At 53.3% G+C, this 12,285-nt stretch overlaps 4 protein-coding genes across 4 annotated transcripts; 2 read left to right on the top strand and 2 right to left on the bottom strand.

Annotated features, from left to right (window-relative positions):
• Positions 1-198: 198 nt before the first annotated feature.
• BGZ61DRAFT_527317 (uncharacterized protein) lies at positions 199-3,027 on the bottom strand (the record flags this gene model as incomplete). The annotated part of the gene is made up of 2 exons (XM_046253091.1): positions 199-1,763; positions 1,815-3,027. The coding sequence occupies 2 exons, from the start codon at positions 3,025-3,027 to the stop codon at positions 199-201; spliced, it is 2,778 nt and encodes a 925-aa protein (XP_046111148.1).
• A 1,317-nt stretch (positions 3,028-4,344) lies between these two features.
• On the top strand, positions 4,345-4,968 carry BGZ61DRAFT_490042 (uncharacterized protein; the record flags this gene model as incomplete). The annotated part of the gene is made up of 2 exons (XM_046250285.1): positions 4,345-4,566; positions 4,645-4,968. 2 exons carry the CDS (start codon positions 4,345-4,347, stop codon positions 4,966-4,968), a joined length of 546 nt encoding a protein of 181 aa, XP_046111147.1.
• Positions 4,969-6,841: 1,873 nt separating this feature from the next.
• BGZ61DRAFT_472692 (uncharacterized protein) lies at positions 6,842-7,670 on the bottom strand (the record flags this gene model as incomplete). The annotated part of the gene is made up of 3 exons (XM_046248370.1): positions 6,842-7,087; positions 7,122-7,403; positions 7,527-7,670. The coding sequence occupies 3 exons, from the start codon at positions 7,668-7,670 to the stop codon at positions 6,842-6,844; spliced, it is 672 nt and encodes a 223-aa protein (XP_046111146.1).
• BGZ61DRAFT_441879 (uncharacterized protein) lies at positions 7,522-11,642 on the top strand. The gene is made up of 5 exons (XM_046244651.1): positions 7,522-7,993; positions 8,133-8,459; positions 8,516-8,528; positions 8,586-9,049; positions 9,128-11,642. Exons 1-5 carry the CDS (start codon positions 7,858-7,860, stop codon positions 11,230-11,232), a joined length of 3,045 nt encoding a protein of 1,014 aa, XP_046111145.1. The 5' UTR covers positions 7,522-7,857; the 3' UTR covers positions 11,233-11,642.
• Positions 11,643-12,285: the final 643 nt, after the last annotated feature.

Here is a 12,285-nt window from a genome sequence, read left to right as displayed (position 1 = left end):
ATACCCAGGCATTATTAGCGAGCATGTTCGGTACGAGTTGATGTATGTTAGAGAGGGCAGCGGTGCTCAACCCTTACAGTTCAGTTCCAGGTTGCATGTTCAGAGGCAGTGGGAAAATTAGGAGATGAATAGTTGAAAGGTTACATTTGTATGCACCAACTGGAATAAGGTGATGAACTCTCACTCCGTGTTGGTCGCTCAAGCAGTTGCAAGCAGAATCCTCTGATCTGCATACGTCTGCACTCCTTCTGTAGCCAGATCATCGTCGTCAACTGCCGCAGACACCCAGCGCGTCGGCAGTATCTGTGTTATCCAACGAAGGCCCCGATAAACCCAAGCCTCAGCCTTGTCATTTATATCCTCAGCCCAGTACCATGTCAACGCCATGCCACCTGCTGCTAATAGAATGGAGATAATGCAGGGTGCGAGCACGCCCGGCTCGGGCCATCGCATGATGATGAAGTAAAGGGCTGTGCCCCATACGCCCAGCCAGATTCCCAGGTATACCATAAACGAAGCGATATAGAACAGTAGAATAAGAGAAAGGGAGGAGCTGATGAGCAAGGTGAAGAACCAGATAAACTGTATAATAGCGCGGTTGCCAACGGAATTGAGCCGCCGTGATGGTGAGCGGGCTTGAGACGTTGTGAACCGATTCAGCATGAGCACGCGGCAGTGCATGGCGAAAATCCGGACCGAGGGAGATCTCAAAATAGAGCGTATGATGTAGGTCGCCAAGAAAGCCACAGCCAATGCCACTCCCCAGGTCCACATATGAGGTGGCGCGTCAGTCAGTTCGAGCACTTGCATTGAGAAGACAGATGTGATGAAGGAAAGCGGGACAAAAAAGAACGCAAGTTCCGTGATTTTGTTGATGCCAGAGGTTTGATCGATGACCAGGGACGATTGCGAGATGCCGGTGGACGCAACGAGGAAGTTGAGGGTCTGATCCGCACGGGCTTGGAGCGAGCGCAAGTCTTCTGCGAGCGCCTCTAGCTCTTCATCCACTTCTTCTGGCCGAGAAAGCCGCTTCGAGTGAGTTTGGCTATGGCCAACCCACTCCAGAAGCTCCTGGAGCGTAGATCTGATCCAGGCGACATTCTGCCGGGTCATGACTCCATACGACTCGACGAGGTGGACGTGAAGGTCAGCACCCAAGTCGGCATCGACCTGATCGATGACTTGCCGCAGCTCAGTGAGGAGCTGCCAATGGTCGTCGAGGGAAACGCGGGTGAGGATCGAAGGGATGGCCGAATCATCCTCGCACAATTGACTGGTCGGAATCCTGCTGATGTAGCGGTAGACGAGGTCGAAGGTAGAAAGGGAGTATTTCCGAGCAAAGTCGCGATGTCGAACATACGGCAGAGGGGAGTTGTAGTTTAAGCGCAGCTTCTTCTGATACTCCTCGTCGTATTCGGAGTCGCTGGTGTAGGAAGACTCGGACTCGTAGCCATTCGACGCCTCCTCTGACTCTCCTTCATTAGGGTCGTCACTGTCGCGGCGCGCCAACCTTCTCCTCAACTTCGCCTTCTTTTCCTTGAGGCGCTCCCTTCTGGCTTCCTTCTTCTTCTGCCGCAGCTCGTCCTTGGAGAGAGGGGGTGGCGGTGGGTCGAGGTAAGTCTCGTCGAAATCCGGGGTACGCCAGAGCTCTTCGTCGGTGTACGACTCAAATTCCATGGCGCGGGGCATGAATGTGAGCGATGGCGTCTCTTCTTTCGTAGTTCCGTTTCTCATCCGCCGTGTCGGGTCGAACAATAGAATGACTGCGATAGAGTCAGCCCCATGTTGTGTCACTTGCTAGTGTCAACACATACTTGTCTTTTTGCCCTCTTCGTTAATACTCGACCAATAACTCATTCCTTCGGGAGCCATGACTCTCAAATCGCGATTGGTCCACCAGGAGGGATTTCGAGGCAAACTCTGGAAAGTGCTGTAGGCTCGGTAAATATTGGACGTCTTGGACCTCGTCGACGTGCCATCGGCATTAGCCTCTTCAGTCGCGCGACTGTTCTTCTTCCTTTTCTCCTTCTTATCCTTTTTCCTTGCCTTCTTATCCGTAGCCGCTTGTCTCTTTTGCGTCATCAAAAGACCACGCTTGTCCAGGACAACGTCTCGTTCCATGGTCCACCGCCCGTCAGCAATCCGCTTCTCAATCTCATCCTCGTAGAAGCCCTTCCGGCCCAAGTAGTGGAGGAGGCCAAGTCGGCCCCAGCGCATATGCGCCCAATTGCGAGACTGAGTCCGCCGGGGTAGGTTCCACTCAGTGCGCTGGCCGACACCTGGTAGGGCGCGATGGCGGAACCGAGTCTCTCGCTCAACCCAGTTCAGCCAGACGGCATTTTTGAGCTTCAGGCCGCTGTCGCTGGCGCCGTAACTCGAATTGATCAGATGCTCAAACCAGAACTCTGGGTCAATAGAGTACATCTGGCCCAGAGCGCCCATGACGAAGCGGCTCAGGTCGCTGACCATGACCACCCGCACTACTGAGTTCGCTGGGCGGCCCTCAAGCGTCATGGCAAAGTCATTTTTGTTCGTGATGGGCTCGCTCCGTTGGACAGTGTCGTCGGCGAGGTAGTCGACGACAGAAATAGAAGCAGACTCGAGGCCTTCAAAACGTTCGCGGCGTGTGACGTTGAGCCAGCGCGGATCCCATCGCGCGCGATTGTCGAGTTCGTTCATGTAGAGTTCTGACAGCGTCTCAAGCCAGTGGCGCATATTGGAGAACTCCTCCTCCTCCTCACCATCCAGCCCGCCTTTCCCAACTCCAGTTCCACTGGTGTCCATGTCGCGCCTATTTCGGCCATACGACATGGACCGCGCCTCCTCGCGGAGCTTAAAAGCTGCCCGTGGCGCGGTATCATTCTCGAGTTTGGAGTCATGCGAGGTCGATTCAGAACCGCCCTCGACCGAGTTGCGGGGGACATCGTAGCGTGGGTTCCAGCGCGCTGAGGTAGGCCATGGAAGCTCGTAGCCGCGTAGGCGCTCCTCATCCCTAGCTCCGGCGTTGCGGCGGTTCTTCTTTGGCATGCTGACACGCTGACACGCTGACGGACCCGTCCTCGTTGCTAGGTATTTAGCAGAGAACCTTGGCAAAAAACGCGAAGCGAAAATGTCGCGCTTGATCATTTACCGCCTCGCAGGGCTGAGCTGCAGCGTCCTATTCCAGGTATCAGGCGTCGCGCCCTTACCCGTTCTGGCGACAACCCCTGTCAGTCGCAACAAACAGCTGCATATCACCTCGCCTCATAGGCACTGTTGCAATAAGTGAAAGTCTGTAGGATGGCTCATGTTTGTCAATTCAAGCGTTTCTAGAATGGTGTAGAGTAGTGGCTAAAGCCGGAGCTGAGCACTGTTCCGACGGGTCAGCGGGTATGCGTCATCCGGCATTAGCAGAACCCGTACATGTAAGACCATGTTCTCGTACCAACATCGAGGTGAACTTCTTGATCTCCAAGTTGATGGAAAAGAGAACTTCGTGGATAGGGGAAAGAAAATTATTTGGTTTGTCCCGAGAGCCCGGAAGGCACGGAAGGCGCGGCCTCCGCCTCAACGCTAAATCATCCGGTCTTTGTCGTTTGGTGGGCCAAATACGGCAAACACAAACGACAGCTTCCAGGAACATCTCTCATTAGCTCTAACTTCGGACGTCCCTAGGGACTTAGTTGGCATGTCTTATAGATTGAAGAGAAAATCGCTTGGCTTATTGGTGGAACAGACCAAACCCGGGTACGAGTTCCACGTCGTAGAGTCCGTTAGCTAGGCCGTTCGGGAAACATGCGAAACAGGAGAGCCCCTTAACTGGCCATGGACAAAGCTTCATGTTTATTGAACAACGGTCGGCAGTCGAAATGCGGCCATCGGGTGGGCCTGATGCTACCTTGTTTAGACCAGTCCGGAGCACGGTCTTCTTTGTCCCTAGGAGGGTCGGCAAAAACGGCAATGATTCCCCAGGCAAATCCGCCCATGATGGCCCAAATAGGCCCAAATCATCCGGCTGCCGAACAGTCCCATTACGGAGCCGGGAGGCTACTCCTGAAACCCAAACTAGGAAGTCCATGTTTCGAAGACAAATATTCCGTAGACCAAATCATCGGACGAATATTTTCCAACGACTCGGGACTCGAGAATTCTTGAGATGGGCGAATACAAAGAGGATGGAAGCCGCCGTGGAAGTTCGATTGTTCTCTACACACATCATTCGGCAACTTGCATCTAATCAACACTTGTTTCCATCGCCGGCCGATAATCACTTTCCAACCTCACATCGTCAACATGTTCTCTCTTCGAGCTCTCGTCACCGTCGCCGCTGCCCTGGTTGGCAGCACTGAGGCCCTTCCCAGCCTTATGGCCCGTGATTCTTGGGGCGGCGCTGTCTCTCTGGGCCCGACCACGTCCACCATCGTCAAGGCCGTCACCACCATCATCCCCGGCAAGGCCCCTACTACCCAGAATGGCATGCTCTTCCTGTGGCCCGGCATGTCCAACGGCACTGGCGATCTTGTCCAGACCACTCTTGAGTCTTGGCCCGACAACTCTTGGTGCGGTGCCAAGTCTGGCCAGTGGTGCGTCCGCGCCTCCCTCTTTGGCTCTTTCGGCCAGCTCGACGGCACCGCCTCCGCTGTGAGCGGCGACCAAAAGATCAAGATTGACTACACCCTCCAATCGGACAAGGATACCTGGAAGCAGACCGTCACCGACGCCGACACCGGCGCCGCGCTGTCCTCGTTCTCGTACAAGTCCGGCCCTTACATGCGGGGATACGGCACCGGCACCGAGTGCAACGGCGGCTGCTCCCCCACCGTTTCTGCGCAGCGATACATCAACACTGTCATCACCCTCGCTGGTGCCGACCCCAACTTCGGAAAGACCATCTCTACCTCTCAGGGCGCCACCTACACCGGATTGACTAGCAGCCAGGGCGGCAAGGTTTGGACCATCACCGAGATTAATGTCCCGGCCATGGTCTAGAAGATGGATGTGTAATCGTCGTGTACACGCAACGAGTTCGTTGAACATTGTTTTTGTAAATATTTTACTGTCCGACCCTTCAATGGGCGGTACATACCAAAAAATGTAGATTAGCTTGCCAATATATGCAATTGCCCATATGAGATTTGTCCTACTTGCCGACAGCGATATAATTCACTATTTGACTAAGGCTTCAAAGGCCACCAGTTACAACCGAGAATCACTGTTTTAGGAAATATGACGAAACAATATCACAGACATATGCCTATCAGAGCGACATGATCCCCGCATGTGGCCGCATGTGGAGGGGTTCCTCTGTGGAAACTTTCTCACGGCCGTGGCGGTAAAGATGCGGCCCAGCACCGGGCGCTAACAGATCGCATGTCACTTTTGATGAGCTTAGCTCACAGTGTAGACAGTGATGTACGTACTCTGAGTTTTGAGTTCCATGGAGACTCTCCACGCCACACCTAAAATATGAGACTACTTGATTCGGATCGTCTTTTCTACAAATCTCTCATCACATCACCCCTATTACCAAAATTATGCTCACCATTATTTCAAGTCATACCACCATAAGTTGAATGGTTGACATGAAGCTGCCGACTCCGCGGCGTGTATTGACTTTGCGCGCAAGTGAAGTGGTGTAGGGTAGCTAGTGACTCTCCGCTCCGCACGGAGTATACGGAAGACGGATCAGCTCCTCTATTGAGTTTTCTAATCTGGAAGTAGCATGTCCGCATCACAATCCATCCCCGGTTGTCATGCCAGGGCATGTAGGTTAATTGTTGTGGTGCAATATCTCTTTGACTGCTGAAATGCTGGTGGGGCCGCGTAGGACTTCCCCAGGTTTGACAGATACCAGACTTTCTGTGGTCACTTCAGCAGCAGACAAGGTATCTGCTAACAGAAATGTGTACCGGCTTGATTCCGATTGGTCCCAGGCCGCCCCACCAGCATTTCAGCAGTCAAAGAGATAAGGACGTGTCACGGTATTGCGTTGATGAGCAGTTCTGAGGGAGGGCTGCAGAGGGTTTCGATCACCGTTGGAAGCGGTCGAGAAAAGTGGCAAAGTGGAGCTACGCCCTGCATCCATGCTGAAATCTTCTCCTGGTCAGGCCTCGTTTGTTTGAATCCTGTCTCCTCGATAAAGCTGAATGTTTCACCAGGTTCATCAATCTTCCCCTGAGCCTGGGCCATCTGAATTCAGTGGCCAGGCCATGTGACAAGCAGGGAACGTGTCAGGGGCTGCGTTGCTCCGTTGATGTGCTTCTGCAGTGACGACAAAGATCATTTACGCGCGGCTGTGACAGGACCGGCGCCAGCTCCAGGTCGCAGACAGGCGCGTGATCCAGGTAATGGAAGATCTAAATGGGAATGGTCGTCATGTCGGACTCTGTCGCTATTGGGTCTAACCGGGGTCGTCCACTGCTGCCCTTGAGGGGGCGAATGGTACCGAAGCGTTTCTCGCCAGATCCAGGCTACCGGGCACCAATGGACAGCGCGAGCGGGAGGTCTTCCAGTGACGGTGTCCAGTGGGGAATGCGGTGCGATCCGGCAGAACACCTTATCACTTAACTACTGGTGCGGCGGATGCGACGTTAGCCGGCGTCATGGTTGGGGGACGTCAGCTTGATGACGCCAGGCCATACCGCCGTCGTATGATCGGAATGCTCACCCCGGCTTTGTTGCGAGAAGCACACAGGATGGCACACCTGGGAAATGTCTCCGGACCAGAGTACGGAGAAGAAAAGGTGACGAACATGGCCTCTCTCTGATCGAGGGACGAGATAGCCACGACAGTGCAGAGTGTTTTCTACCAAGAGCTGCAAGTCCCTGGGATCGCCTGCTGCTCGCGCTTCTGCACCATTAATTAGCGACCACGCGAGCGTGTCCCAAAGCGGCGGGGGAATGGAGGCCCGCCCAGAGTGATGCAGATCACAGGGGAAGCCGGGACGAAACGCCCTCCCACCATTCGCTTCCACACCATCTCGCGAGTTGCGGTGTGGAGTTGGCAGGTGGGAACGGGAATACCAACGTCTGTGCTTCTATAACGTCTGCCGGGATCTAGATGAGAAAACCGAGCTAATGGCATTGGGACGATCAGTCGTTTCCTGCTCTGTTCGTCATTTGGCGGTGGTTCATTCACACACCGAGGCCTCAGGTAGTAGCAGGATGGGCGCATGGTTGCGGCTTGAGCGCTGCATGCGGGCGCAAAAAAGGATGCCACCACCAACACAGGCTGAGCCTTTTCGTTGGCCCTTAGCCCATGGGCTATCACGTACGTGCGCTAAGGCGGCTTCGTCACCATTCAAGTGGAAACCGCCCCGAAAGCCTGGGGCACGCATAGGAATGGCGGCGGGGGTGCTGGACCCCTGGTCGGCGCCTTCCCCTCCTGGCGCGTAACGCTGCCCCGCGGTTGGCCCGTTGCAAACCTGCTAGCCTGCAGCTTGCTCCCAACTCACCCACCAACTCGGCTGGCGCAACCATCAACCAACTTGCATATTCTGGCCGCAAATGGACTTTGATGAATCTGTGCTAACGCACCATCAGCGCACATGTCCGATCCCCCTGCCCCGATCCCCCAGCCCCGTGCCCTCCGCCTCTTGCCCAGGTACTGGGCCGGCCCCCATAGCCTGCGCTAAAATTGGGCTCCTCCGCCGTTCTCCGCTGTTGGTACCATCCGGGCTGACTTTCTCCATTTTTCTCCTCCTCGTTAATCAATTTGATGTACGCGTCTGAATATTCGTTTCGTTTCTGCTTGTCACTTTTGTTGTTTTCGGGCACAGAGTTTGCCACGGTCGCCGAGGGCCCGGGTCGGAGTCGCACTCGCTGTTGTGCACGAGGGACGAGTTGCTGTTGCGGGGTTTGATCGAGTCGCCGCCCACCATGAAGATCGCTTGTTTGCAGTTCGCTCCCCAGGTGGGAGATGTCGACAACAACCTGAACCGCGCAGATTCTGTCTTGTCGAAAGCGAACCCGGACGAAATCGATCTTCTTGTTCTGCCCGAGCTGGCTTTCTCTGGTAGGAATCTTCCCCATGGAGGGATATGGATTCGGGAGAACGGTGGCCGTTACCAGTCGCCAGTTTCTTCGCGAGATGGACGACGACGCTGCGTCGCGGGCTTCGATGTGTCTTATGCTTTGGCGCTGACATTGACAAGGGTACAACTTTAAATCTCTGCAGGACATTGCTCCGTTTCTAGAGCATTCCGGCTCCGGCATCACGTCTCTTTGGGCTAGGACTATCGCGCTCAAGTACAACTGTACCGTCACTGTTGGCTATCCCGAGAAGGTCGACGTTTCCCCGAAATGGCCCACCGGCCCCGAATACTACAATTCTGCCATAGTGGTCAACGGGGACGGCGAGACGATTGCGAACTACCGAAAGAATTTCCTGTACTACACCGATGAGACATGGGCACTGGAAGGAGGTCGCGGTTTCTATGAAGGATTCATCCCCGGACTCGGAAACACCTCGATCGGAATTTGTAAGACACCGCCCCATCTGCTGCACATTCATCACATTACTGACCATTTATCTTAGGCATGGACATCAAGTATGCCATCCCCAAAAAATACCCCTAAGTCCGGCTCCCTTGCTAACCTGAAAATAGTCCGTACAGATTTGAAGCCCCGTGGAATGCTTTCGAGTTTGCCTGCCATATTCTAGAGATGGAATCCAATCTAGTTATTGTATCCATGGCTTGGATGACCAGAGAGGAACCCCGAAACTTCACTCGCATGCCCAACGAACCCGACATGGAAACCTTGACCTATTGGGTGACTCGCTTAGAGCCTCTCATTCGCTCCGACAACCAAGATGAGATTATTGTAGTTTTCTGCAATCGCTCGGGAAACGAAGACGACGCCTTGTACGCCGGTACAAGTGCTGTTGTTGGTATTCATGATGGCGAAGTCAAGGTCTACGGCCTCCTGGGGCGTGGGGAGAAGGATCTGTTGGTAGTAGATACCAACAACCCTCCATATGCGAAACTGGTATACCGCCCAGATGCAGATGGACCCGGCATGGAAGCTCCTGGGATACTTCAGAAGGAAGGCGACCCAGACAACTCCGAAAGTAAGAACCAGAGTCCCAAAACACACGAAGGTGGCAGCAAACCCAATGGACCCAAACTGACGATCTCTGGCCGCGAAGACAAGCAACACTCAAGCAATGTCAGCTCGAAACAGAATTTCCTTCCTCCATCTCCCCCACTGCCGGTACCATCGCTCTCGAAACAACCGGCAGGTGATTCACTTAGGCGACACCATCCACCCGATATCACTATTCCTCGGGAGCCAGACCTGGTGACAAGCAACTCAGCCCGAACCCCCGGAACTGATAGTCTCAACATTCCCACGCCATCAGCTCCTAGCCCGACCCCCATGGCTGTCCGCCCTCGACTGTTTATTCCGGAATCACCGCCGATTCTTCCCCACCAGTATCCCCCAGACCACCCTATCAGTGCTGCGTCGTTGAGATCTGAGAGATCCATCCAATCTGTCAAATCCTACACATCCATAGGGTCCACTCAGACAATTCGCTCAAACCCAAGGCCACCTGAGGAGAGCACGCCCTATCCAAGCACCGCCACACCCCTCAGTGGGTATCCGTCAAACTTTTTCACAGAAGACAAAACGATTTACGGTGGGGATGTCACCTTCGAAGCTGGGCAAGGTGCATTCGACCCGGACACTCCCTTTGATGACATGTCCCCGGTGTCCCCTCCCTGGTTTTGGCGGCCAAGTGATAGTCGCACACAGACTCCACATTCTGCTGAAACATGGACTCCTGGGGCATCCATGTGGAGGAGACCTGAGCCGTTCCCGTGGCCAGCCATTACATCAAATTCACGACCTCACAGTCGGAGCAGTTTCAAAAACCGCACAAATGACAGCCTCACCCAGGACCTACAAAACCTCAACTCCAAATCCCCGCAACCCAATGATTTATCAAACCGGACAAACACCAACAAAACGACACAGTCGGAATCATCTGTAACTTCAAAGCGGACTGTGGAAGCAGATGTGAATGAGAGGTCATTTGCGAGGCCTCCGTCTACAAAATCACGAAATGCTAGTCGCTCAGGGATGGATGAGAGATCAAATTCAGCCCTTGGCGACCGCGATTCCAGCACGGCAATTTCACAACATCTTGAAGACATTTCACGACGAGCGGAGTCGGTGAACAAGTTGCGTGACGAAGCCATCAATGGATCCCCATGTCCAGACCGGCCGCCGTCTCCAAAGTCAAGAAATTGCAGTCGAGGCCGCCCCGATGAGGACGCAGAGTCCCAGCAAGACCATCATTTAATTCACATTGCGGCAAGTCCTAGCCTTCTTAAGAGTGAGGGACGAAATCCTTACCGACAAATGCCACGAGCGAACCATCACCAGCGTAGCAATTCTTCAACAAATGGAACTCGAGCCCCCAATTTTGGCAACAATGAGCGATCTGGCACGCCAAATTCCGTCAGCAACATGGCTCGACCAGCTTCGCGTGCCGCTAGCCGTGGTCGAACGCCTGGACCCAAGGTGTCCTCTATTAATGGGATATCCGATTCAGTTCTTTCGACTATCGAGCGAGCCTCATCTGTGGATTCGACGCGAAACGATCTACTGCACAGCCGAATTCAGGGACAGCAGTCACAAAGTAGGCAGTTTCAATCCCGGATGACTTCATCGACACGCAATCCACGTCGACCATCACAGGGAGGAGATCCAGTCGAATTCGAGAGAGTCGAGGCCATCCTTTGTCCAAGTTGCCCTGTGCACGGCCGGCATTCCTCCTCAGACCATACTCGACCAAGTGAGGGACATCTGACTCAGTCCCAGTCATCTCCAAGGGCTGCTAGCACAAACAACGCGGTGACTGACACCGACCGCTTCCAAGATGACGATGCTCCAAGGCATACGCAACAAGGCCAACCGGGAAGGGGCAACAGTCACGCCGAAAAACACACGGACAGTCACGCTAGTCTCCAGCCCGACCTCTTATTGTCAAATGAAGGAGCGGAGACGAGTGGCTACAGCTCCTCCGGGACTCTTCAAACGATCTCATCACCGGGTCGCTCACCCGCCACGCCGTTTTGCTTTGAACCTGCGACACCGAAGGCAATGGTTCTCGAGACTGACGACACAGATATAGAGCCACTGCCTAACGGCCAGCTTGACAGCTACGAGAAGACACCTGTAACTCGGTGTGCCGAGTCGGAGCCTCTTTACACATTTGACTTACCCGTTGGGTCTGTGATGTCCTGACGGCGTAAATCTGCATTGTAGCGTTTGTGCTAACTGTTTCTCACTTCCAATTTTTCTTTTTTATAACAAGGTGTCCAATGATGAACAGGATGTTTGATATGACCCTGCGGACAAGAAAATGGGCATTTTCATGACGATGGGCGTTCTTTTACTGCTTTCAAGAGTAGATGGAATTTACGATACCAATATCGCTTGGTTTTTATTTGGCGACTTCAGGCGAGGTGGATGGATGATTTTGGTTTATGTTAGGTTCTTGACTCGTTATTTCCTGTTTCTTGAAGCACCTGCCTCCCTTTCGGGTTTCCATTTGTTATGGTAGTAATGTGGTAGTTAGCTAGAGAGTTAGGTAGACAGTGAACATGTCTTTAAATAGAATAAATATGTTTGCCAGAGGTTGATGAACGACCGGCTTGTCTAATTAACTCATGGAACAGTTCACCGAATCTGCGGGGAGGTGTTTGACACTTCACATCTCCCAAACCGAATCACCTCAACGAGTTAAGTTTGCAGCCCAACCCAATATGCAACATTTATTCGCGATTGAACCTCTGTTGGCTCACTACTGGTTCCTTTGCCTCCCAAGTGCTTGGAGTGTGGCCATACGAACTCAGGGTATTTCGTCTCACTCGCTGGTCTGACTGTTAAGCGATTGCTCTTCGAACTTGGCCGTAAATCAATCTGTCAGGCATCGCGACCTTCACAGCCCAGATAAAGATTGTGTGAGTGGGTGTAATATTTTGGAGCCAAATGGTAGGTTACTTGTTTCAATGTATGTAAAGTTAGGTACTAGGTGCGATGCAACTGAACCCCCTTCCAGTTTGAATGCATTCGGAATCTGGCCTCGTTCTAAGCCCCGTAACTGTCTCGTAGAAGGGCTGTGATCGACACCTGCTTGTAAGAAGTGATTGGATATTTAGGTAGTTGAGTGATATAGGATAAGAAACGCGGGGCAATCGATAGAATCGAGCCATCTCACAGTACATGGACCTCAGACCTCAATCAAACTCATGCTTCAACGTGATTCTCTACCTCGCCCCAGACTCTACATGGAAT

The sequence above is a fragment of the Ilyonectria robusta genome, assembly GCF_021365365.1.
Source record: "Ilyonectria robusta strain PMI_751 chromosome Unknown BGZ61scaffold_2, whole genome shotgun sequence".
Taxonomy (NCBI): Eukaryota; Fungi; Ascomycota; class Sordariomycetes; order Hypocreales; family Nectriaceae; genus Ilyonectria; species Ilyonectria robusta.
The sequence above is the reverse complement of the archived record's forward strand: the minus strand, read 5'-3'. Positions and strand labels throughout refer to the sequence as shown.